This window comes from Sphaerodactylus townsendi, linkage group LG02 (genome assembly GCF_021028975.2).
Source record: "Sphaerodactylus townsendi isolate TG3544 linkage group LG02, MPM_Stown_v2.3, whole genome shotgun sequence".
NCBI lineage: Eukaryota > Metazoa > Chordata > Lepidosauria > Squamata > Sphaerodactylidae > Sphaerodactylus > Sphaerodactylus townsendi.
In genome coordinates this window covers 160,500,007-160,526,436 of record NC_059426.1, presented here as the reverse complement: position 1 = coordinate 160,526,436, position 26,430 = coordinate 160,500,007, and the positions used below count along the sequence as shown (strand labels likewise).

Sequence of the window (26,430 nt, the reverse complement as noted above, 5' to 3'; positions counted from 1 at the left end):
CAGAAGAGGCCTGATATTCTTTCTGTACTGAAACTCTTTAAGCAGTGCTGTACGCGAAGAGAGGGCCCTTTTGTAACCCTCCTTTGCCTTCTACAGGCCATTTTTTGCTATGTTGTTAGAAAAGAAACTTCACAGCTTTGTGCTGTGGAAACAGATCAAAAGAGTTACCATCTTTCCAGGTCAGAGCTGGGCTGTGGCTTTGATCTGACGCTTGTGACGTTCATAAATCACACCCTCATTCAAAGCTGATTACTTTTGAATAATTTCCTCGGAAGATTGTGGAACGGTTTTGCTCTCAGAATCACCAACATGAATTGGAATTTACAAAGATGAATTAACAAAGCCATTTCCAAGGCAAGGGGGAGGATTTTTGAGTGCTGAGAAAAGAGTTCCCACAAATGCCTTCATTGTTCCCCTCAATTTATAGGAATGGTTTCCCTTCCTGTGTTGTTACTTCTGCGACATTCTCACCCCCTGGGTCCTTCTTCTTGAAGTAATTCCACCTAATGAGAGTCATAATTACTGTCATGATGCCATGTGGCCAGTAGGCATATCCATATGACAATATCGTACGGGCAGTTCAGAGTAAACAGAGGCAAAACAGACTGTTTTGTGGGGATATATGCCTGTGAATCTTTGGTTTGGACTCTTTAGTTTGGAGAGGAGATGTCTGAGGGGAGATATGATTGAAGTCTATAAAATTATGCATGAGGTAGAAAATGTCGACAGAGAGAAATTTTTCTCTCTTTCTCACAATACTAGAACCAGGGGGCATACATTGAAAATGCTGGGGGGAAGAATTAGGACTAATAAAAGGAAACAGTTCTTCTCGCAACACGTGATTGGTGTTTGGAATATGCTGCCACAGGAGGTGGTGAGGGCCACTAACCTGGATAGCTTTAAAAGGGGCTTGGACAGATTTATGGGGGAGAAGTCGATCTCTGGCTACCAACCTTGATCCTCCTTGATCTGAGGTTTCAAATGCCTTAGCAGACCAGGTGCTCCGGAGCAGCAGCAGCAGCGGAAGGCCATTGCTTTCACATCCTGCATGTGAGCTCCCCGAAAGCATCTGGTGGGCCACTGCGAAGAGCAGCGTGCTGGACTAGATGGACTCTAATCTGATCCAGCAGGCTCTTTCTTATGTTCTTATGAATATTTTCATTCTGCTTCACAGCCCGCACGCAGTTACTGTAGGTAGTATTGTTGTGTACAGAAACATCCATTAAAAGAGCCTTCTCTTGTGTCTCATCAAAGTTAAATGATGTGAAAATGTGTTCCTGCAATATAAATTCAATTTGGATGTTCCAAGTGTCAGAACAGTGACACGGTGCATTTCAGACCTCCTCCTCGACCCATTTGGATCTATTTCATACATTACACAATAGCAAATTTTGCTTTTGCAACTGAATGTATGCTCAGCATGGAGTCACTGCTGATTCTCGCTTTCTGCTAAGAGTTTGGATTTATATCCCCCTTTTACCTCCTGTAAGGAGACTGAAAGGGGCTTACAATCTCCTTTACCTTCTTCCCTCCACCTTCCAAACACCCTGTGAAGTGGGTAGGGCTGAGAGAGCACTGAAGAACTGCAACTAGCCCAAGGTCACCCAGCCGGCATGTGTTGGAGTGCACAAGCTAATCTAGTTCACCAAATAAGCCTCCATTCAGAGGCATAGATACCATGGGGTCATCTGGGGACAAATGTCCCGGGCGCCTATCATTGGGAGCGCAGAAAAATTTGGGCTCATTTCTACTTTTATTTTTATTTTTGGTATTTTTAGTGTTTTTACGTTGCCGGACAGCAGGGGGCACATTTTTAAGCTAGCCACTCCAAAATTTCAGTCGATCATCAGATGATACTCCTGATGATACCAGCCAGGTTTCATGAAGTTTGGTTCAGGGGGTCCAAAGTTATGGACCCCCAAAGGGGGTGTCCCCATCCTCCATTGTTTCCAATGGGAGATAATAGTAGATGGGGCTATCCTTTTGACGGTCCATAACTTTGGACCCTCTGAACCAAACTTCACTAAACCTGGGTGGTATCATTAGGATAGTATCTTGCTGATACCACCCGGGTTTGGTGAAGTTTAGTTCAGGGGGTCCAAAGTTATAGACACCCAAAGGGGTGCCCCATCCACCATTGTTTCCAAAGGGAGCTAATGGTAGATGGGGCTACCCTTTTGAGGGTCCATAATTTTGGACTCCCTGAACCAAACTTCACTAAACCTGGGTGGTATCATAAGGAGAATCTCCTGAAGATAGCCCAACATTTTGGTAATTATTAGTTAAATTATGTTTCTCCAGATGTGAACTACATCCCATCAGTTTCTACCAGCATGGCCAATTGGCCATGCTGACAGAGGCTGATGGGAATTGTAGTTCCTGAACATCTGGAGAGCCGCAGGTTCCCTACCCCTGGCTTAAACATTTTTCCCCTAACAGGCACCCTCAAATTTTCCCCAGGTTCTCTCTTTAAATCCACCCCCTTTGGATTCTCCCTTTATCTGGGCTCCCTAGATTAAAAAACATTGAAAGTATTGTTGAAGGCTTTCATGACCAGATTCAGCTGTTTGTTGTAAGTTTCACAGGCTGTGTGGCCGTGGTCTGGTAGATCTTGTTCCTAACATTTCGCCTGCATCTGTGGCTGGCATCTTCAGAGGTATTTCACAGAGAGAAGTCTGTTATAAGAGAAGTCTGGGCACAGTGTATAACAGACTTCTCTCTGTGATACACCTCTGAAGATGCCAGCCACAGATGCAGGCGAAACATTAAGAACAAGATCTACCAGACCAGGGCCATGCAGCCTGGAAAACCCACAACAACCAACATTGGAAGTGATGCTGTTTGGGGAGTGTGGGTGGGGAATCTACCCTGAAACAGCATCACTTTCAATGTTGTTGAAACTAGGGAGCCCAGAGTCTCCCTTTAAGGTGAATCTGGGCTCTGTAGTTTAAACAGTATTGAAAGTGATCCTGTTTGGGGGTAGATTCTTCCTTTATGGGGGATTTAAAAGGAAAATCTGGGCTCCCTAGTTTAAACAACATTGAAAATTATGCTGTTCTAGGGTGGATTCCCCCCTTTCGAACAGCAACTCTTTCAATGTTGTTTAAATTAGGGACCCCAGAGTCTCTTTTTAAGGTGGATGTAAAAGGAGAATCTGGGCTCTCTAGTTTAAACAACATTAAAAGTGATGCTGTTTCAGGTTGGATTCCCTCCTTTCAAAAAACAGCATCACTTTCAATGTTGTTTAAACTAGGGAGCGTGGGTGTGTTCAGATTTGGGTGTTGGGGCATGTTCTGTAATGTGATGGTGACTTTGAGATGACCTGGTGCAAAAAACATTGTTTGGTCGTGGTGGGAGAGGGTGGCCACCCATATGGGAGGGGCCACAAAACTCAGATTTTGCCCTGGGCTCCATTTTCCCTACCTACACCTCTGCCTCCATAGTTCAAGTGGCAGAGTGGGGCATCAAACCCAGTTCTCCAGATTAGAGTGCACCTGCGATTAACCACTACACCATGTTGGATGCTGGCTTTCCCCAACTATCTGTTAAAGTCACACTGCTTTTTTAGGGGAACACTGAAAACATCAATGTATACCTGAAACATTTTCCACATGAAGACATCCCTGAGCCTATGTGGCAGGACTCTGACCGCTAAGGACTGGGTTACAAAACAGCTCTCAAAGACTAGACGGATTTAAAAAGTCTTCAGATCTTACATTCACAAAAATAAAAAGCTTCACTGAGCAGCAGAATTGATGATCAAATAGTCGTTAATTAACGTCAGTGGAAAACTAAGTTTACAGTCATTTGTGGAAAAAAATTGTGGTTAAAAAACAGTACAGAATGCTATGTTAATGACAGGATTTTATCTTCATTTCAGGATACAAAACAATTACCTAGCCTTACAAAGAATTAATCAAGATCTCGAAGACAAACTGTACAGGATGGTAAGTACAGGGATGGCTATTTTTTCACTCCGTACATCTTGGTGGTTCTTCAGTCATATACTAAATATATCCAGCATTGATTCGGTTAACCTGTTGAGTGAGTCTGTAATGCTAGTCATGGATTTCTGTGATTTGGCACTGAGAACACTTCTTAGTGTATAAGAGTAACCCCCGCTTTGTTTTTGAATGTTTCCCTCATTCAAGTGCTTCACATTTTGCAGATGGGGAAACTGAGGCTGAAGGTGTCTTGCCTAAGACCACTTAGACAATTTATGTTTGAGGTGAGATTCAAGCTAGCCCCCTTGTGGATCATGGTTTGTTGTCTTAGCCAGGTGGTACATTTGCTCTCAATGTCAAGATGTTCACTTTACTTCTTAATTGTCACTGAAAAATGAAAGGCTGGGATGGGGGTGTTCTTTTCTGCATGTAAACTACTGAGTGAATGAGAATATTGGGGGAAAGAGAAAATTTACTAGAGAGGACATGTGGTAGGGAAAGGGAAATAAGTTGTGGACCAGACGCATTCTGACTTCTCATCCAGTAAGGAGGACAAAGGAAGGGACTGTTTGAACACCTGACATCATCTCAGCAAAAGGCAGCTGAGATACTTCTGAGAGGCCCCAAGCCCCAGAAGTCTGACTGAATCTGCTCACCCTGGAATTTAGCCCTGATTTGGATTTGGACCTTCCACAGTCCACTGGCCTGGTTTGGTGAAGTTTGGTTCATGGGGGCCAAAGTTATGGATCCTCAAAAGTTCAGTCTCTAGCTAAACCATGAAGTTCACTGGACATTCTTGAATAAGCAACTGTCTTTCCATCATGGGTACCCATCTGTGAAAAGGTAATTACAGCACAAAACATTAGAAAACTGTAAAACCCTATGCATGTTAAAAATAGCTAGAAAGATTAGAGAGAAATGTCTTTTTTCAAATTAAAGGTTTCTTTCTGTAGCATTTATTTTTTATTAATTCAGCAGAAGGCACCATCAGATTTAGCGGCACCACACAACTTCCTGCCATACCACACAGTAAGACCCTTCAGATTAGTAAATCCCACGCTACACTGGGCCAGAACTCCAGCTGGCTTGGAGGAGAACTCCACCAGTTTTAACAACCACTCTAATTAGTACTGTCTAAGAATTCCACTGTACCATCTTTCCTTTAAAAAATCAATGGACAATAAATATTGAGAACATGCGGACAAGGAAAAAAACCCTCATGTCTTTCAAATAAGGAAAGCTACAATGAGGGCTATCCAGTTGATACACTTTCTCTTAATTGTCATTTTTTTGGTTCTGGTGGGTTTTCTGGGCTGTGTGGCCATGGTCTGGTGGATCTTGTTCCTAATGTTTCGCCTGCATCTGTGGCTGGCCTCTTCAGAGGTGTATCACACAGGGAAGTCTGTTACACGCTGTAACCACGGCCACACAGCCCGGAAAACCCACCACAACCAGTTGAATCCGGCCGTGAAAGCCTTCGTCATTTTTTTTCCTTGAGTATTAGTAACTTTAGTGATCCCTTGGGAAAGGAATGCTGTTTCAGAAAAGCCATTCTTGTTTTAAGATGCAGTCACCGCTGTGGCAGGAGAACATTACTATACATGGGAATGCATTTCGGCAATGGAATATCCTATCCATGTTCCAATGTGCAATTCAGTCAATAATTCAGTAAGATCTACTTTACCCTGTCACATTATCTTATACCTAGAATGCCCATGATTCCGGTTTGGTTGCCCATTCTTTGAACCAGACAATGGATATAGTATGATGTACTGGGGACCGTTGTGCATTCACAACAAAGAGCAACTGAGGTATGCTAGGTTTTCACCACATATACATTGACGCCTCTGGCACTGATAACACTGAAAACATTTTAAATAAGAATTTTTATTTATTTTACACATCTAACAGTCTCATAGCTACCATGGGGCAGGGGGCGCCCCACCCCGGGCGCGTGCCATTGGCGTAATGTGGGGGGCAGAAAATCACCCCCACACCCGCTCCCTTGCCCCATCCCGCCAGGCCCAACAGAAGCCCAAAGCAGCCTGGCGGGCCCAGCCAGACTGCTTTTTCAGCTGGCTGCTCTTTGCAGTTGGCTGAACTAAGGTAAGGGGGGGTGGGGCCCCATGGAGGGGCAGGGCCCGGGCACCATTTTGCCTCGGGCACCATTCCCCCCTACAGCTCTGCATCTAAATAGCATATACATAGAAAGATAAAGAAAAGACCCCCTTCCCCCCTATTCGATCCCTTCCAGTTTCGATCCCTTCCAGTCCGGCTTCCGTGCTGGGCATGGGACGGAGACTGCTCTCGTCGCCATCACGGATGCGCTCCGTATACAGCTTGATCGAGGCGGATCGGCGCTGCTGGTTTTGTTAGATCTTACCGCAGCGTTTGATATGGTCGATCACGACCTTTTGACCCACCGGGCCGTCTTTGGGGTGCGGGGCACTGTCCGTCACTGGCTTGCCTCGTTTCTCCGGCGAGCCAGCAAGTGAGGTGCTTGAGGGATGAAGCCTCCGGTGGTGCCCGGGCTTCATTGCGGAGTACCTCAGGGTGGGCACTGCTATCCCGCTGTTATTTAACATCTATATGTGACCACTTGCTCAGCTGGTACGGAGTTTTGGGCTGATTTGTCATCAGTATGCTGATGACACTCAGCTCATTCTGTTGATGGAGGGGGGAGCGATCGCCGCCCCTGTGGCTCTCCAGCATTGTTTGGAGGCGGTAGCTGGTTGGTTGAAACAGAGCAGGCTGCAACTGAATCCATCGAAGACGGAGGTCCTCTGGATGGGCCATGAGGGAGAGGCTGGGATTTCCAGCCACCGGTGTGGGAGGGGTCTCATTGGCCGACCTCCTCCGTCCGCTGTCTGGGGGGTCCACCTGGATTCATCTCTTTCTATGGAGACCCAGGTGGCCCTTACAACCCGGACTGCGTTTTTTCCATCTGCGCCAGGCCCGTGACTTTCTCTCCAAAATGGACCTGGCCACTGTGATCCATGCAACGGTCACCTCCAGGCTAGACTATTGTAACTCGCTTTACGCTGGCCTTCCGTTTGATTCGTAAGTTAAAGCGGGTCCAGCATGCGGCGCCTCGCCTGCTCACAGCAGGCGCCTCTAGAGACCATATTCACTCTGTGTTGCGCCAGCTGCACTGGCTTCCAGTCGAATTCCGAATCATCTTCAAGGTGTGGGTTTTGACCTTTAAGGCCTTGCGCTGCCTGGGACTCCTCGTACCTTCTCGACCGCATCACCCCATATATCCCTACTCGGCCTCTGCGATCAGCAGAGGCCAATTTGCTGGTGATCCCTGGCCCCTCTATGATGCGGCTGGCCTCCACGCGGGCCAGGACTTTTACAGCACTGGCCCCGGCCTGGTGGAACACCCTTCCTCCAACTGTCCGGGCCCTGCAGGACCTGGGTGAGTTCCGCAGGGCCTGTAAGACTGTGTTGTTCCACCGGGCCTTTGGAGTGTCTGGCCGCTGATATGGTGCCCCCCTACTGCTCCTTATTGCCCTCTGGTTTTCAGGGCTGTTACATCAGGGTCCCCTCATATTGAGGGGCCTACCGTCCCCCCCTTTTTTCTGGGGGTAGGTTTTAAATTTGAGGTTGGACGCCTGCTTTTATGCTTTTATGTATTAATTTGTTTCCGCTGGTTTTAGGTTATTTTAGTGCTGACATGAGATGGAGCTTATGTCTTTATATTGTATATGTGTTTTGCTCCTGTTGTCTCTGAATCCTTGCTGTTCACCGCCCGGAGCCCTTCGGGGATCGGGCGGTATAAAAGCCGAATTAATAAATAAAATAAATAAAAAATAATAATATTAAATGAAAAGAAGAAGAAAAACACCTACACAAACACCTACACATATATATGGTGGCTTCCAGCTACCTTACTAAGGATCCAAGAATCAATCTAACTCCGTGCTTATAATTACTATCCACATTTTTTTCACTTTTAGTCCTCATAAAGTTGTCCCCGATAATACTGAAAACATTGAAGCTTTGTGTTGATAATACTGGAGCGGATCTCTGCCCCCCTCCAATGGAAGACCCACTTCAGTTGGAGGATGTTTCTTGAGACTGGAGGACGGCTTCAGACTTTGCTCAGCAGAGTGGTAGGATGAGGTATGAACCACCCCAAAATATGACATACAGAGATATAACTGAGATATAACTCTGTGCCTCAGCGCTAACGGGGCTTGACTTCCACATCCAAAGAGAGGGCAAATCCCCCCCCCCATGGGAGCAGCACGCAGCTGTGCTGGCAAATTTGCCCTCCCCTGGTGCTTGCCTCGGCAGAGGGCCAAATCCACCAGTGTGCAGTCGCTATGGCCCTTCCCGGTGCTGGGAAATCAAGCTGTATAACGTGGCAGCATCCCAGCGCCCCTGTTGCGGCTGTTGTAGCAAGCCAGTGGCATGACTGGGGGAGGAGCCAATGTTAGTTGACTTTTTCCTGGCCATTTGCTGCCTTATGCCGGCAGCCTGGGCCTCAGACATAAGCCACCCAAAAGGTGGTGTAAGTCTTTTGACCCCCATGAGGGCTTCTTGGCAGCAGGGAGGCTTTTTCACTTTGCATGCCTCTCCACACCACTAGGAAACCTCTATGGGAGCGTCAGGGTGGGGAGGCACAGCTGGGCACCTGGCCCCTTGGATGGGACTGCCTGTCTGCTAGCTTAGCAGGGGATCTCTTCCTTGAGACTAGAACCACATGATCCAGGGGATCATGGATTTTGGGAAACTCAGGGCGGAAAACTCAGATTTTGCACCGGGCTACATTTTCCCTAGATTTTTAAAAATTTATTAATTCGATTTTATAGGCCGCCTCATCCCCAAAGGGCTCTAGGCGGCTCACAACAGTTCCAAACAACCACATAATAAAACAAGTAATCCAATAGGATACATAAACCATCTAAAACAATAGTAGATAATAAATTAATTAAAATACCATGCAGCAAATCCCTTTAGCACAACGGTACAATACATGATTAAATTGGAGGCACCCGATCAAAAAAGCCGGGAGGGGCTGGCCAGCGCAGAAAGATGGAAAGATATGCCTCCGACTTGCAGTCTGCTTCTTTGGCTTCTTACACAAAGGTCAGAAAGTGTGTTAGATGTTCCACACATGTGGATGTCTACCATGCTGTGGTTATTAGTTACACAAGCCACATCATGCCTGCCTTCCTGAACACGACATCACTTCTTTGGTTGCTCATTGCAATTAACAGCAACCCAGAGCGGAAAGTGTTGGACGTTCTCTGATTTGTCATGCAAGAAAGTGTAGGGAAAGCATTGATCATGTCATTAACAGCATGTCCAAAGGAGGCCTTCCTTATTAGATGGTTCACAGATTTTTGAAGTATTTGGGTATTAATGACGAGGGGTAGAGCCTGTTTTCTAGCCCTTTTGATATAAGTTTTGATGATTATTGCTGGTGTAACCTTCATGAAGATGCATGTTTTAAGATACTTGATTTTTATTAGGCTCGCAGCGATAATCGTGATTTGAGAAGTACACTGATTTGATCCATGTCTGTTGTAGCTTTTAAATACCCTGTTTCCCTGAAAATAAGACCTACCCCGAAAATAAGCCCTAGCATGATTTTTTTGGATTTTTGGAGGATGTTTATTAATTCGGCTTTTATACCGCCCGATCCCCGAAGGGCTCCGGATGCTTGAAATATAACCCCTACTCCAAAAATAAGCCCTAGTTACAGATTTCCCGGCACACCTGATCTGGTCACATGGGGGGGGGGGGAATAAGACATCCTCTGAAAATAAGCCTGAATGCAAAAATTAATAACTCTGTCTTATTTTCGGGGAAACACTGTATTGTTTTGGTCTTTTGAAAGGATCATATTTTTAATTTGCTCAATATCAATTCCTCCACTGAGTTGGGAATTAATGTGGTACATGCAAACCACTCGAAATGTTCTGTAAGATCATTTACGGTGTCCATATTTATATTCTGTCCTTGAAATTCAGTAACTCTAAATTGAATTGCTTTGCCCAGGCATGTGACATCTTTTTTATCCCTGAAAGATTTTATTATCCATTATCATACGGGGAGTACTACTTTCATATAGAAGGCGTAAGTTGTTCTTCTCGTGCGCCTCTTTGTAAAATGAATTCTTTGCTGAAGAGGAGTCATTGATTTTTTTTTATTTCATATACCACTCGTCTGCCAAGACACTTCAGGTGATTTACGGTTTCAGATAATAAGCTACAGTCTAGGAAATGTCTTGATTAAAAGGTGGGGGCAGGGAGGGGAAAGGAAACCAGCAAATTCGGGTATTCTTTCATAATGACTGTTTCTGCAAACTGAAGTTACTCCTGATTTTCTGGGGAGTCCATCCACAAGCATTGGAATCAGTTTGGGCAGAATTCTTCTGCATGGCTGACCCCCTGTGAATGTTTACAGTAGTGGATTCTGTTTTCTTCCACACGTGGCTTAAATAATGAGGAATTTCAAGGGAGGGTGCTGTTGTAATTGGTGTCATTATCGGCATTGTAGGGCCCCCCCCCATTTTTTTACAAAAGTGATAAAATACTGATAAAATGCTGCAGTTCCACAAGGATAGTTTGAGCAGGTGCTCTGAATTCCCAGCTTTCAATTTTAAAATAGTAAGTCTCTTGGCCTTTCCATCACTGAGATAGGCCATTGTCCTTCATCTCCGTGAGTGACTAGAGAGTTACTTCAAAAACAATAAAGACTTGGAATTCAGACAACTGGCTTAAAGTTTCATTGTAACACTGCAATATTATATCACTATATCATGTGCCCCCCCCCTACACCCCTCTTCCTTCCCCCCTCGCCTCAGCCCCACCAGGCTGCCTGGGACTGCCCCCACCAACTAAGTGAGGCATGGGGGAGGGTGCGGGGAGCGCCCAGAGCAGGTGTTGCCCCAAGTGCCATTTTCCCTCCCTACGCCTCTGCCTGGATGAATTTGGATTTGGATGTGTTTTTAGGGAAAGGGGAAGATTTTCAATTCATCTATCCTCTGCTGTTCCCCTCCCTGATTTCCCCCTCTGCCCCCAGATTGGTCTCTTTAATTCCAACGCCCATGCCTAGCAGGGCAGAAAAAACGGGCCATCCATAGAAAAGAAAGGGATTTTTCAATATATTCTGGCATAACAGGAACACTTGATGGGGGAGAGTGGTTTATTAATCTAACAATGATGATGATGTAAATTTAAACAGTTGAATATTATTCTCTTCCCCTCTGTCCTACAAAAATGACCTGAAGACCCCTGAGCATGCTGTTGATAAGGAGACGTGGCAGATGCAGTATCATAAAAACTGTCTCTTTGAGTGACTCCCAACAAGCTGAGAAAAGGAACGTCCAGTGCCACTAATGAAGACATGAAAGCCCCATATTATAGCAAATAGGGTTTGGAATATTGTTACACATTGACTTTGATGCTGATTTGGAATATTGTCATATACCTAGAGGCATTTTCCAGACGGACATAATACCCCGGGAAAAACTGGGATCATACCTACCGGGATGTTTGTATCTCAGTTTCTCCCACTGGACAGCAGCCTGTCAGCGCATTCAGGCCGGCAGGAGGAACTCCAGGTGATTATGCACGGCCCCAGTTTAGTTTCATTTTCCTCGCCAACGTTGCTGCGCATGTGCGAACTGTCCTGTTTTTCTGATGTTCTGATTGGCTGCAGAGGGCAAGGTGGGAAAAATAAACTGGTCCATCTTACGCGGTGTTTGCATGGGAACGGGAGCAGCACGTTTTTTAAAAAAAAGAGCCACCAGTTTATAGTTTTTTTGAAACCCTGGGATAAGGGAAATCTTGCAGGGCAAGCCCAAGTTAGACTCGGAAGCCATGCAGAGGGCCGAACCTCCTTATTCCAGGATATATGGTCTGTGCGGAAAACACCAGAAATTCTCATGGACTGTGATGCATAGAGGACTTAAATTCCTAAGAAATTTATTTATTTATTTATTCCACTTATATACCGCCCTCCCCCGAGGGGCTCAGGGCGGTTTACAACATGAATACAAACAAGTGGAAGGATAAAATACAATATTAAATATTAAATATTAAAATGCAGCGCTTAAATTCTTAACCATTTAAAATACAGATGGCGTATGACCATTTAAACTCCTCTGAGAGGGGGAACAGCGGGTCCAAGAAAGGAGTGTGCATTATAATAATAGGATGTCCATAGTCTTTTTAGTTTGTTTACCTGTTTCTGTTGCACCTTTGCATATGAATAGAGCACCTTTGTATATGAATAGAGCACTTTTCCCCTGTTCGTGGTTTTTGTATGTAATAAGTGTGGGTGGCCAAAAGGCATAGTGTATTTTGGTGTTCTGTTGACCGCTAAGCATGTTCCAAGAGTCAGGGAATGTTAATGGTTGATATATGTCTGTTAGGTGCCCCTGCCCCTCAACTTTTGCAATTCATTTTTTTTATAAAATGGCCATCCAATATCCTGTTTGGACAAAAGCAGTGAGGGATATTGTAACATTTATAAGCATAAGCATAAGCATAAGCATTTTATTGTCATTGTGCACGCACAACGAAATTTACAGCAGCATTCCTCGATGCACACAATTTCAGACTCATACATCATCCTCACTTTCCCCTTCCTCCACCCATCCCTACACAGCCCCAAATACATCAATATGAAGCAGCGGAGTTTAGCATAGCCACAGCTCTAGAGTAGAAGCTGTCTCTAAGCCTCTTTGTCCTAGTTCTGAGGGCCCTGTATCGTCTGCCAGATGGTAACAGTTTAAAAAGAGAGTGTGCTGGATGAGACGGGCAAAAAGGGTGGCTAGATCCCAACCCCTCACATGAGGCATCCCACTCAGTGTGAGGGAAATCACCTTTCAGTGTGGAAATCTCATTTTCAAAGTAAGAAGAAATGTGTAGAGAGGAAATATTTCCTACGCTCTTCTATCTTCCCCACCCCTCACTCTCTGTGCAAAATTGCCCCTCTTGAAACTAGTATTCATTATGAAGAAGAAGAAGAAAAAAGCACTGGCGCTTTATTACATCTGTTTGCTTATAAAGTGCTGCTCTGCTCCTTTGGAGATTGCCAATCTCTTCCTAAATCTTTTTCATTGTTACAGCAGCGGGGGGGGGGGGACCACTGCCTTGCTTAGATAAGGGAGGCTGAGAGGCTCGGAGGGGGCCATGGGATGAATCAAGATATGAGCATTACAGTTTGTGTGGTACGAAGGATAGCTTGAGTATAGATTTTTTTAAAAAAAAAAAATTAATTGGCCCCTCCAGACTCCTGCGACAGCATTTGGAGTGTATGGAACGCTACGACGTCGACTGTCAACATTGTTATTAGTTTGCCCATAGTTACTTATTGATTTAATTATTTGCTGTACATTGGGGAAACAAGCTTTTCCTTTATACGAGCGACAGTGTCAATGCAATCTCATCTCTGAAGGTAGCATTAGAGGGACTCCGGGGAATTAACCGCAGATGAATTTCCCTCCTTTTCCCTACAGCTGGAATGGGCTTGCATAATGCGTCATTACAGCCACCAAGTCCCGCTTTACTGTTCGATGCAATTTGGCTCAAACTCGGCACGATACATGCCTGGTTTCACTCATGTAGCAAACCATTTGCAATTCAGTAGAATGTTGGAGCCGATCTGAAGCCCCCGGCACCCCCCACGTGCAAATTCTAAGCAGTTAGGCTTGTGGTAAGACGCTGAGGTAATCGCTTTGGCTTGGATCCTGTGGTAAATCTCTGCCAACAGAATGGAGTTCTGTCAGCAAGGCAGGACTTCCTGCCACCCTCCTTCCCTCCACAACCCAAAATGTCCCCCAAATGAGGGTCAAGGAGCGTGTGTTTGAAGTCATAGCTGACTTAAAGCAACCCCTGCTGGAGTCTTTCAGGCAAGTGATTAAGCAGAGGTGGTTTGCCGTTGCCTTCCTCTGCAGTCTTCCATGGAGGTCTCCCTTCCAAGTCCTGACCCAGCTTCGTTTCTCAGATCTGACAAGATCTGCCATTCCATTCCACATCCTGCTCATCTGCATAGCTCTGTGTATTTAAAGCCAATCAGCCTGCTATTTTTGCATACCTCCAGGGCTCTCATCCCTCCTGACTCTTATCAGCTGCCTTTCCAAATCTGAACTGTCTGCTTTTTTTCTTAAATGTTTTGGCTGAGATGCTTCATTCTCTCAGCGTCCTGATTATTGAAGAGCTTGCACAAGTGAAAGCGTTCTCTGGCTTTTAGGAATGATGCGTCACATTGATGTGGGCCCCTCCCAGTCTGTGCATGAAGGTTAAGCAGATGTAGCATGATAAGTGTTGAAGGGGGCGGAAGGGATTGCTTGTTTAAGCCACTGTGACTATGCCAATACCACAGTTAAAAGTTGCAAGCCGTAATAAGCAGCCATTCCCCAGTTTTAGTGGGCATCCATGTTGATCTGCAGTAGAGCAGTCCACTAGCACCTTAGAAACTTATGCAACTTATCCCTGAAATCTGCCTCCATCCCTGAAGACTGGAAGATGGCCAATGTCACACCAATCTTTAAGAAAGGGTCAAGGGGGGACCCAGGAAATTAGAGGCCAGTCAGTTTGATATCTGTTCCTGGTAAATTAGTAGAATCTATCATTAAAGATAAAATTATTAAACATGTAAAAAAGCAAGACCTGCTGAGAAAGAGTCAGCATGGCTTTTGCAGAGGCAAATCCTGTCTTACAAACTTACTAGAGTTCTTTGAGGGTGTAAACAGACATGTAGATAAGGGGGAACCAGTGGACATTGTCTACTTGGATTTCCAAAAGGCTTTTGACAAAGTTCCTCACCAGAGACTATTGAGAAAACTCAGCAATCAAGGAATAAGAGGGGAAATCCTCCTATGGATTAAAAACTGGTTGAGGAACAGGAAACAAAGGGTAGGTATAAATGGGAAGTTCTCACAATGGAGAGATGTAGGGAGTGGTGTCCCCCAAGGATCCGTTGGCCCTAGTAGAGGCAGCCAGACGTGTTTTGGGCCAGGGACCACTAATAGGTACTCCTTTGAGGAGCAGAGGGTCCTAGCAGGGCAATATGTGGAGATGTGATCCCTCAAGTATGCAGGCCCAAGGCCGCTTTTGGCCTTAAAGGTTAAAACCAGCACCTTGGACAGGTGGGAGGCACGAGAGTGGACGGAACGGAAGTGGGCACAAGTGGTGGTGAATAGAGGAGGGAAGGGGACCCCAAGAGCCCTCTGCTTGCAGCCCTCTGGAATCAGTCCTGACATAAACTGTGGGGTTAGATCCAGACTAAACTGGCATTTGTTCCCATTCTCCCTTTCTGCTGCTGCCCCTATTACGACATTCTTTAGCATTCCCAACCCCAACTCCCCCCCCCCCCCCCCCCCCCCCCCCCCCCCGGTAGCATTTTATAGAGATTAGTGGGTTGCAATTAAAAGAGGGAGGCAGGAAAGCTCCATTCCACCGATGGAAGATTTCCTGTTGATCCAAGCCTCTAGCTTTCAAGACTGTAACGAAGCCCTCTATTGCACGGTTTCCATCTCATCAACATTCTCGTCATTTCTGGGCTTTCGTGTTTAGAAACTTCCACTGGGTTGTAAATAGTGAGAAACGAGGAACAAAATTTGCAAAAGTGCACAGCATAGGAAAAAAAGAAGAGCCGCGAGGCCTTATTATGAGCCAAGAAAGAGGAACGGGAGGTAGATGGACCAGCTGTTTCTGCGGGTGACATTTTCTCCTCGTACACATTTTCTATAATTAACTCTGCTTAGTGCTGATTTAGTACCATTATAACAGAAACAAAGAGCATTTGATCCATTGCCAACCTCTTCACTGAAGTGTCTCAAACTAGATTACTTGTGGCTTTAATGTCTACAGAAAAGAAAAGGGGGGAATTGTGCTCTTTAAACATCTCTATCAATAAGGTTGCAAGAAACTCATGCATCTGCTGTTTCTTGGCCCCGAAACTTCAAATGCCTGAGCTCTGCTGACAATAGCAATGTATTAAGAGGTGTTGCTGAGCCACAGACATTAGGGCAAATAGAACGCTTGTTCTGAGTGGAGGCCGCAAAACTGTTCATAGCTTCAACTCTGGATCCAGCACACTTGCCAGTGCAGAGAACAGAGGATGCCAGAAAGAACAGAAGCACTTTCTAAAGGTAGTCCATGCCAAGGGCCTCCAATCTTTTTCCACTCAACCTGTGAGCGCTTTTGGAATTTTGGCACAGGGTTGTCGGCAGAAACACAAAATGGCTGCTACAAGAGAAGAAGAAGAGTTTGGATTTATACCTTTCTCTCCTGTCAGGAGACTCAAGGTGGCTTACAAGCTCCTTTCCCTTCCTCTCCCCACGACAGACACCTTGTGAAGTAGGTGGGGCTGAGAGAGTTCCAAAGGTTTGTGACTAGCCCAAGGTCACCCAGCAGGAGTGTAGGAGTGCGGAAACACATCTGGTTCACCAGATAAGCCTCCGCTGCTTAGGTGGAGGAGTGGGGAATCAAAACTGTTTCTCCAGACTAGAATACAGATTAGAAGAGGTGGAGACAGGTACAAAATGGCTGCCACAGAAGGTGAAACCAGCCACAAAATGGCTGCCACGGGAGGTGAAACCAGCCACAAAATGGCTGCTGCAGGAAGAAGGAAAACACACACAGAGAAAACCCAAATGCAGGGGAAACAAGGGGTAATTTTTAAAATAGAGATAAATCCAAGTGAGAGAAAATAAAAGCAATTTTTTAAATAGAGAGAAAGCCAAGTGAGAGAAAATAAAAGCAATACGGGTGGTAGCTGCTGCTGAAACGTTATTTTGATCTGCCCAATCAGAAGCTCTGCTGGGCAAGAGCCCTAGGTAGCCCAACCCACTTTCTAAAACCACTTGGCGACATCACCACCACCCCAAAAAGCTGTTGACAGGCGCCATAGTGCCCGCAAGCACCATACTGGAGACCCCTGGTCCATACAGTGGAGCAGCAGTTTATCCAACAGTAGCTGTGTAAATGAGTCCGGAGTCTACTGCAGCCATAAGTAAAAGATGCTTTATAAATAAAAACGTGATGACCCTGCAGACTATTCGCTTGGTTTCTGTCCACAAAATGTGCAAGAGAAAACTAGAGGGTTTTTTTTTTGTTCTGCCTGCAAAAGGCTGAATTGCAGCCTTTTGGATGCTCCAGTGATTGGATATCAAAGCAAAATTAATTTAGGAGCTGGAAGCATGTTCGGAAAGCTTATGCTTTTGAAAGCGTACACCATGTATGACCAGGAATCACTTTTGTGCACTTTGTGTGTGTGATATATATATTTATCCCCAGGGAAAAATAACAGATAGAAACATCGACTAGGAGGAAAACGTACCGCTGAGAATCTGGTAGCAATAAGTTGTTAGCAGCTCTGGGAATATAGAAGCTCTGATCTATGAAATAGTAACACCACTAAAAGTTATTTTTAAATCCAGCATGGTACAAAACCCCAACTTTTGCCTCCTCCTGATTAGCTCTTCAGGTAGTAACTGCAGAGGGTGTTTTTGCTTAGCTCTGGGCTATGGTGGTGACACTTTTTGATCCATTATTAAAGCAGATCTGACTTGAGTGAAAATGTGTGAAGTCTTGGCAGAGCTTAACTTAGTAGGTTGCTAAAGAGGAGAACAGATTTTTTTTCCTTGGGCTTATTTTTTTTTCTAAAATAAAAGGCAGGTCTTTTTCTGGCAGCTAGAAAGGTTTCATGTTGGCCTTCTCGGAAACAGTTCATCTATTTCAACAATAAACCCAAGAGAAGGAGAAGGAGAAGAGTTTGGATTTATATCCCCCCTTTCTCTCCTGTAAGGAGACTCAAAGGGGCTGACAATCTCCTTTCTCTTCTCCCCCGCACCAAACATGCTGTGAGGTAGGTGGGGCTGAGAGAGCTCAGAAGAACTGTGAGTAGCCCAAGATCAGCCAGCTGCCGTGTGCTGGAGTGCACAGGCTAATCTGAATTCACCAGATAAGCCTCCACAGCTCAAGTGGAGGAGTGGGGAATCAAACCCGGTTCCTCCAGATTAGAGTACCTGCTCTTAACCACTACACTGCTGCTTTCTCAACAGGCTGTCTCACCTGCTCAATAGGATGTAGTTAAAAAAACTAAGAGAGACATGCTACTGTGGCATTTAGAACCATGTCTGGATATTAAATATTTGTCAACATTTCCTCTAAAGAATTCGGAGCAGTGTACATAGTTGATTCTTTCTCCATTTTATCTCCACCGCAGCCATCTGAGGTCGGCTGAGGGAGAATTTAAACCTAGATCTCCCAAATCCCAGCCTGGTACTCTAGCCACTGCACTCTGGCCCTGTGACGAGGCTGTATATTAATGTGATCCAGCTAGTTTATGTGAAGGCCAGTTGGATGAGAAGTAGGATACAAAAAAGCAACAAGCTCTGAATTTCCTGTCATATGAGACAATGACTTGCCAGTTAGAAACATTGCAAGGAGCTGTCCAGTGCTGAAGTCATTGGCTGGCGCCTGCTAGAACGGCTTCATGACTTCCATACTGGTCTCTCCTGCTTTGGGGGGCTCAGGTGGCTAACCCAGGGCCTAAGCATCCAAGGTTTATCTGGGAAGAACTAATTCGGGGGCCCACAAGCATGGCTGCAGCATAGAATACTTGCCTTTTCCCTGTGTTGCAGTTTTGCCTGAATCGCTCTCTCAGTAGAGGTAGAGGTAAAGTCACAGGGTCTGTGCAGGGAGCGGCAGTAGAGAGCCATAGTGAGGCCCCAGAAAAAGGGTTATGTAGAGATGAGAACTTAAACTGCTTGGTGAGGACAGCTTTAGAGCTATTATCCCACCAAAGTACCTTGCTTGGCTTTTGAGGCAATCCACTCCCCGGAATTTTGTACCTTGGCTGCCACACACAGACAAAATCCCTGCTGCACAGAACTGTGATACTTACTCCATGCTTCTGAATTCACTTGTCACATTTGCCAAAAAGGTCTGACCAGCTGTAACTTGGAGAGCTTGTGCATTCTGAGGATGGAATCCTGGCTGAAACACGGAGGCCGATGGACTGGTGTGATCATGGAAGATGTTAGAGTATTCCTTAGGGAAATCTGTTGTGTGGCCAACAAAGTATTTACACTCTAGGACAGGGTTGTAGAATTCTAAGGGGTGAGTTGCCCAGAGACCTGATCAAAGACCTGAGCCAGGGTACAGTAACAGCATATCTGTTCTGATCAAGTGTCTTGTATTGTTTTTAAATGTGATGGTGGGGAGAGGGGGAACAGTGGTCTTCATTCCATGGGCTGGGACCTTCAAGTGCATTATGAAATCCCTATAGAGCTCTCTTTTTCTTGCTTTTATGAATGGTCTGCTTCTAGAATGTATGCTGTCCTGCCTTTTTAACACATGACTCTGCCATGCTACTTTCTGTCATGCCCTTGCAGCTCCATGGATCCCATACCACTGCTGCGTGGCTGGCGGAATCTCACATCTGGCATCTTGAAGGCCGCTGCTTTACGAAACCTCAGAAGAACATTTCTGAGCTCTTGGAGGAAGTGCAGGATAAAAATGTGGACTTGGCCAGCTTTGCTATCTGTGCCTCTGCCTGGAGAGCAGAGGCAGGTAGCTTTTTTTCGGTGGGGGCCCTACACCTTTGAAACATCCTCACCCAGAGGTTTTCCTGGCCCTTACTTTCACACCAGGCCAAAACATTTCTTTTTATGCAGGCTTTTAACTGAGAGGTTCTAACTTTTTAAACCTTGTTGCTTCTTGCTTCTAGCATGATGATGGGAGTTTTATGACCACCATTTTCGGAAGCTAAATGTTTTATTGCTGGGAGTTTATGGCTTCTTATTTTGTAATGATAATTTTATGCTTCTCATTTGATTGTATTGTTTTACTTGTATGACAACTCAAGTAGGTCTTTGGAGAGACAACGTAACACATTTTCCAAACAAATAGTAAAAGGGTCTTAGATTTCATGTTCATACACCAACCAGCGTGATGTAGTGGGTAAGAGCAGGTGGATTCTAATCTGGAGAATCGGATTTGATTCCCCACTCTTCCACATGAGCTGCAGACTCTTATCTGGATTTGTTTCCCTGTTTGGGTGACCATGGACTAGTCACAATTCTTCAGAATTCTCTCAGCCCCACCTGCCTCACAAGGTGTCTGTTGTGGGGAGAGGAAGGGAAAGGAGCTTGTAAGCCACCTTGAGTCTCCTTACAGGAGAGCAAGGTGGGGTATAAATCCAAACTGCTCCTCCTCCTCCTCCTCCTCCTCCTTCTTCTGTCTTCTTGACACACCGTATAGTGTTTGGGAAATCATCATACCTGGTTTTGCAGGGGGAGGGGCTTCTATTTTACTGTCTCTAATTACCATGGTTAATCTTTGCAGTATTTCCTTATCAAATTCAGGATTATTCAATATTATCTTAAACAGGCATACTTGGTGACTTTCCAGAGCATGGGCAGTGTTTGGAATTATGAACAGTAACGTTTGACAGCCATTTAACAATCCCATCAATCATCCTGACTGTTTGATTACTGAGCTTCCATGCAAAGAATTGCAAGGTCCTGTTAAATTCAGTAACTTTTAAATGTGAGCCAAAATGTATAGGAAGACTTAAACAGAAACCTCACTGGATTGACTCCATTGTTTCAGCAAAGAATTTTGAGTATCAATTTAGCTGTAGATCACATTTTGAAGCACCTCAGTATGAATCCCGTGTACTTCTATGAATACAGATCTTAGGGGGGGAAAGGTATGCAAAAATTGGGTGATACCCCAAATGTGACAGAATGAATACATTTATAAACTTATAAATGCACAAAGCCTTATAAACTCAAACCCTTAATCAGTATTGTCTGCTCTGACTGGCAACAGCTCTTCAGGTTGACAGGTGAAGGACTTTAATATTTCATACTACCTGATCCCTTTAACTGGAGATTCTAGTGAACCCTGGACTTTCTTCAGGCAAAGTAGATACTATTGAGCCATAGGCCTAGAGATAGTGTTAACATTTTCAACCAGGTGCACTTAGTGAGAGACGCCCAGGTTGAAATCTCCACACTGCCATGAAAACTCGCTAGGTGACCTCAGCCCAGTCATTTCTTCTCATCTTAAAGTACCTCACAAGGTCTTTTTAAGGAGGAGGAGGAAGAGGAAAAGAAAGAAGAAGAGTTGGATTTATATCCCACCCTTTCTCTCCTGTAAGGCGACTCAAAGGGGCTGACAATCTCCTTTCCCTTCCCCCCTCACAACAAATAACCCTGTGAGGTAGGTGGGGCTGAGAGAGCTTAGAAGAACTTTGAATAGCCCAAGGTCACCCAGTTGGTGTGTGTTGGAGTGCACAGGCTAATTTGAATTCCCCAGATAAGCCTCCACAGCTCAAGCGGCAGAGCGGGAATCAAACACGGTTCCTCCAGATTAGAGTACACCTGTTCCTCCAGATTAGAGTACACCTGCTCTTAACCACTACGCACTGCTGCTCTGAAGAAGAGTTTGAATTTATATCCTACTTTTCTCGACCGTAAGGAGACTCAAGGTGGCTTACAAACTCCTTCCCTTCCTCTCCCCTTCCTCTCTTCCTCTCACCCAGCAGGCTTCATGTGGAGGAGTGGGGAAAGAAACCTGGATCACCAGATTAGAATCTGCCGCTCATGTGGAGGAGTGGGGAATCAAACCCAATTCTCCAGATTAGAGTCCACCACTCTTAACCACTACACCACACTAGCTCCAGTCAAACAGTAGAATATAGGAATGGGACCAGTACATGCCAACCTGACTTCTTGGGAGGAAAGGCGGGATAAAAAAATGTGCTGAATAAGTTATGAATAATAATATTCACCTGCCACTTTTCAGATGTTTTAGTATAATTGAACCTCCTTGCAGAGGCCGTCCCTGAAATGCCAAAGCCTGCCAAACGGATTATGACATTTGAAAACCATCCTATATCATCACCAACTAGGCAGATCCTTTCAATAATCTGAAACGATGAAGCCGCCTTATGGTGAGTCAGCCCATTAGTCTACCTACATCATTGTTATCTACTCTGACAGCAGCTCTCCAGAGTCTCAGGCTGAGGTCCTTCACATCTCCTACAGCTTGGTCCTTTTAATTGGAGTTGCCAAGGATTGAACACGGGACTTCCACCATGCAAAACAACTCTATCACTGGGCAATGGCCTCTTCCAGCTTTGGCAGGCAACAGTTCTGAAGGTTTGTTCTACTCTCCAAGGTCATTTTATCTGAAGAGTCAAAGGTTGGAAAGTAGTACCCTTTGCCGGGAAATCATGAGGTTTGCCCACCAACCAGCATGTCCCTCTTTTATTGACTTCTTTGTATTTCTGCTTAGTGTAGTGCCAGCGTGGTGTAGTGGGTAAGAGCAGGTGGATTCTAATCTGGAGAACCTGGGAAGGAGAGGGAGGGAGGGGTGGCATGCAAGGGGGGGAAGGGAAGGTTCGATTCTCCACTCCTCCACCTGAGTAGTGGAGGCTTATCTGGTGAACCAGATGTGTTTCCTCAATCTTACATTCCTGCTGGGTGGCCTTGGGCTAGTCACAGTTCTCTCTGAACTCTCTCAGCCCCATCTGCCTCACAAGGTGTCTGTGGTGGGGAAAGGAATGGAAAGGAGCTTGTAAGCCACCTTGAGTCTCCTGACAGGAGAGAAAGGTGGGGAACAAATCCAAACTCTTCTTCTTAGTGAATTCAGAACAGTGTGCAACACAGACTACCTGAACAGGGCCAGGTTCTATGGTTAGCAAGCCTCATTGCTGGTCAAGCTTCATTCATTAAGTCAAGCACATGGTAGCAGCCTTCTAGTTAATCAGTAGTCAACCAGCATCCATTTTCATTAGTCAAGGTTCCCTGGGAGATTTCCCAATAAAGCTGTGTTCCTAATTAAGCTGAATCCAATTAATTCAGTCATGATTGAGAGTTTTTTTTGTTTTTGGGGAGGGGGGTTGCAGCCTCTTTTCCGACTGTATTCTAGGCTGACGTTCCAATGGGAAATTTTATTCAGGTGACCAGAAGATGAGCGCATAGCACACTTTGCAAAGCATCAAGGATGAAGGACATTAATGTACTGACCCCTTTTAACGTGCGCGGAACTCTGCACACCTTGCGTTAATGCAGACGAGGTCCTTCATGGTTCACGGAGATCAAGCGCCGGCTTATTTCCAAGTGTTCGTTCAGTTTGTTTTTCCCATTTAGAAATTGCAACGGGCGCTTTTTTTCCCTTCTCGTGCCTTGCCTGGAAGAACATAGTGAGTTTTGCCAAAGTGTATTAAAAGCCTAGATGGTTGCACATTTAGTCATTGAACCAAAGCATCTGTGCCTGAATTGTACTAGACAATTTCCAGTGAAATCCAATGATAATCAAATCAGTTACAAAGTTTTACAGAATTCAGTTAGATAGTGTGAATGGAGTGTAGCACATCTTTTCAACTGATTCTAAACTGTTCTAGTCAATGTATTGTACTCAGATCTCTTGTATATTTAATTTTTATCTCTTTTAATGGCAGTAATGGCTTGTGGTATGGTGTGTGTGTGTGTGTGTGTGTGTGTGTGTGTGTGTGTGTGTGTGTGGGAGAGAGAGAGAGAGAGAGAGAGAGAGAGAGAGAGAGAGAGAGAGAGAGAGAGACTCTGAACTCTCTTGTTGCCATAGGACTGCATAGGACCTTTGAGATTTCGAAGGTGGGAATGGTTTCAGGTGTGTAGCCATGCAGGTCTGCCATAGAAGAGCAAGATTGAAGTCCAGTAGCACAATAGAGACCAACAAGATTTCCAGGCTTTTGAGAGTCGAATTTCACTTTATTATCTACAAGATGTGGAGTTGAACTCGCTTTTTGATGCAGAAGCAGATTGGCCCTGTGTGTTATGGGTCCTGGATTCAGCTGAACAAAGTCAGCCATATAGGGGTTTCTCAGCACCAGCCTTAGAAGCAGTGAATGCAAGGGTGGACATAGACCTGTCTGCCAGCTTCTTTTGCATCACCATCAGGTGGCAGCTGTGCAGGATAAGCCAATAGGAACATTATCATTGGTTTCTGTCAGAGGCCCTCCAAGGCAGTGTCCTCTGGGAACTTTCCCATTAATTAAAGAACTAATCCACCTACTGTACAGAAGCAAGCTGGTCTTAAATGAGACTCCTTCTAGGATTGCCCATAGGACAGTGGTGGCAAACCTATGGCACTCCAGATATTCATGGACTACAATTCCCATCAGCCCCTGCCAGCATGGCCAATTGTAGTCCAGGAACATCTGGAGTGCCATAGGTTCACCACCATGGCCATAGGAAAAGGGATCATAAAATACATATTTGTCTTCTTCTTCTTCGTCTCCGTGTCCGTCTCTGTCTCCGTCTCCTCCTCCTTCTCTTTGTATCATACCATTGGGAACTCAAGCATGTGCACGCATGCCATTTTGAGAGTTAAGCTAGAGTAGATATTTGGTGCTTGAATTGCCCTCTCTGGAGAAGGAGGCTGAACTCAAAATGTACGGAGGAGGCTGGTCTCCAATTAGTCTCCTTTCAGGGTTTTGTTTTTCTTTGTTCTGTTTTTCCATCAAGTCACATCTGACTTAGGGCAACCCCTTGTTGGGTTTTCAAGGCACATGATGTTCAGGGGTGGTTGGCCATTGCCTGCTGTCAAGAGGAAGTATATTCTTGAGTAAATACTATTTAAAAGCAGTAAAAATATTTCTGTAAAGAAAAAGGGCGAAGAAGTCAGCTGGAAATAATTTAGTTTCAGGCTGGAAGATAATGTGCTTTGTGAAGTTGAAACACCTGACTGGAAGAAGGGGATTGGCTGTGGCTTAGATAAAAGGAGCTTAGAAAAAGTTGGGCGTGGGGGTGGTTTGTGGGTGGAGTAGATTGAAATGCTGCATATGGAGGAACCTGTGTAGTGTAGCTGAACAACCCGGACTGGAAAACGACAGCTCAGGAATTGTCAATTGAGTCTGCTATTTGTCTTGTAGCTGGAGAAGGGTTAGCTAGCACCCTAAAATGGGCCTACATATGTTGCTTTAGTTTTGCATGAATTGAGTACTGGTTTTGAATGCTCTTCCTGTAATAAGTCTTCGAGCTCTCTTGTTCTCTTACAGACCGAATGAGCCCATTGGTCACGCTACTTGCCTGCCTCCCAGGAAGGTTGGGTTGGAACTGAAACCCCTCATGGGAATAATTCAAGAGGTTGGGAAACGTGAAGTCCTGCCTTAGGGCAATTTTCCTCCCACCTACTTCCACGTCATGACCCTGATATTTCTTGGGAGTCTCCCATCCAAATACCTGACGGGGTCCACTCTTCTTAGCTTCTGAGATCTGACAAGATCAGGCTAGCGTGGGCTATCCAGATCAGGACCCTTTCAGTATTGTTTGCAGGAAAAAATATATTTCATGGCTTGCTCTTTGGTGCTGAGTTACCTCACAGGAGCTGGGAGATCGCAAATGAACAGGCTTTTATTTAACAAAAGGACATCATCGGCTTACATACATGATCCAAAATAAGAATAGATGGCAGGGTGGGTTTCATTTAAGTCCAATTGATTTGGAAGGAACTGAGCGAGCACTTAAAAACTCTTGATTTAAATCGGTTTAATTTGTGAGGTTTTTAAAGTACTCACTCAGCTCCTTCCAAATTTCACAGCAGCAGCAATGAAGCAGTTATTTTTTTATTTTGTTTAAAGCTTCAGAAATGGGTTCCAGGATTCTCATCATATCTTCAACATTCCTCTTAAGCCCAATGGCGAGGACTTTGGCCATAACAGCATTATCTATTTTCTCCCAGTTTTGTTGACAAAATATTGTCAGAATAGACCAGTTCTTGATATACTGCTCCAAACAGTCCACTGCAGAATTCCATCTAACATCTTGTGGGAGCGTTAGCTGGCTTCCACCCATTCCTTTCAGAGCTGGTGCTGCAAAATGATTATTACAGACGTATTTAGCAATTTCGTCAACATTCATCTTTCTTTCTGGGACACCGGAGTCTTTGGCTAGGAGGTGTGGCAGATGAGCACAGCAGCCGTATGTTATTAGCTTTTTATTCTCTTCATGCTCTTCTAAATTTCTTCTCATCTTGGGTACATTTGCAGCATTGTCCATGACTAAACTACATACTAGACATTTGAGTGTTTGTTCATATTTTATTATAGCTTTTGCTGCTACTTCTTTTAAGTATTTTGCTTTATCTACATTTTCTAACATATTAGCTGTTTCTTCAAGAAAGACATTTCCTTCTTCTGGTGTTATTCAAGCACTGTGGATCACTGTGGACATTATTCCACCCATCAAGAATTAGGTTAACAATTTTACCCTCTAGGCCTGTTGCACACTGCTCCATTTCTCAGGCATATGCTTTATCCAGAAGTTTCCCTGCAACATCTGCTCTGCTGGGTGGGCTGTATCCTGATCTCAATGACTGAACCATATTAATGAAATATAGGTTTTCAGTCAGACGGAAAGAAGAGTGTGTTATGTAAACCAACAAGACAGTTTTTTCATCAATTACCGTTTTTCTAATCTACTGATTTTTATCACAAACTCAGAGGTGGGATCAAGCAGGTTCTC

At 44.9% G+C, this 26,430-nt stretch overlaps 1 protein-coding gene across 5 annotated transcripts in view; it reads left to right on the top strand.

Annotated features, from left to right (window-relative positions):
• BEGAIN (brain enriched guanylate kinase associated) overlaps positions 1–26,430 on the top strand; it is a 282,357-nt gene that overhangs the window by 178,421 nt on the left and 77,506 nt on the right. For all 5 annotated transcript variants that reach the window (XM_048486196.1, XM_048486195.1, XM_048486199.1 and 2 more), the window contains one exon: positions 3,881–3,947. In XM_048486196.1, the coding sequence (XP_048342153.1) occupies positions 3,881–3,947 (67 nt within the window). The remainder of the gene's footprint in view (positions 1–3,880; positions 3,948–26,430) is intronic.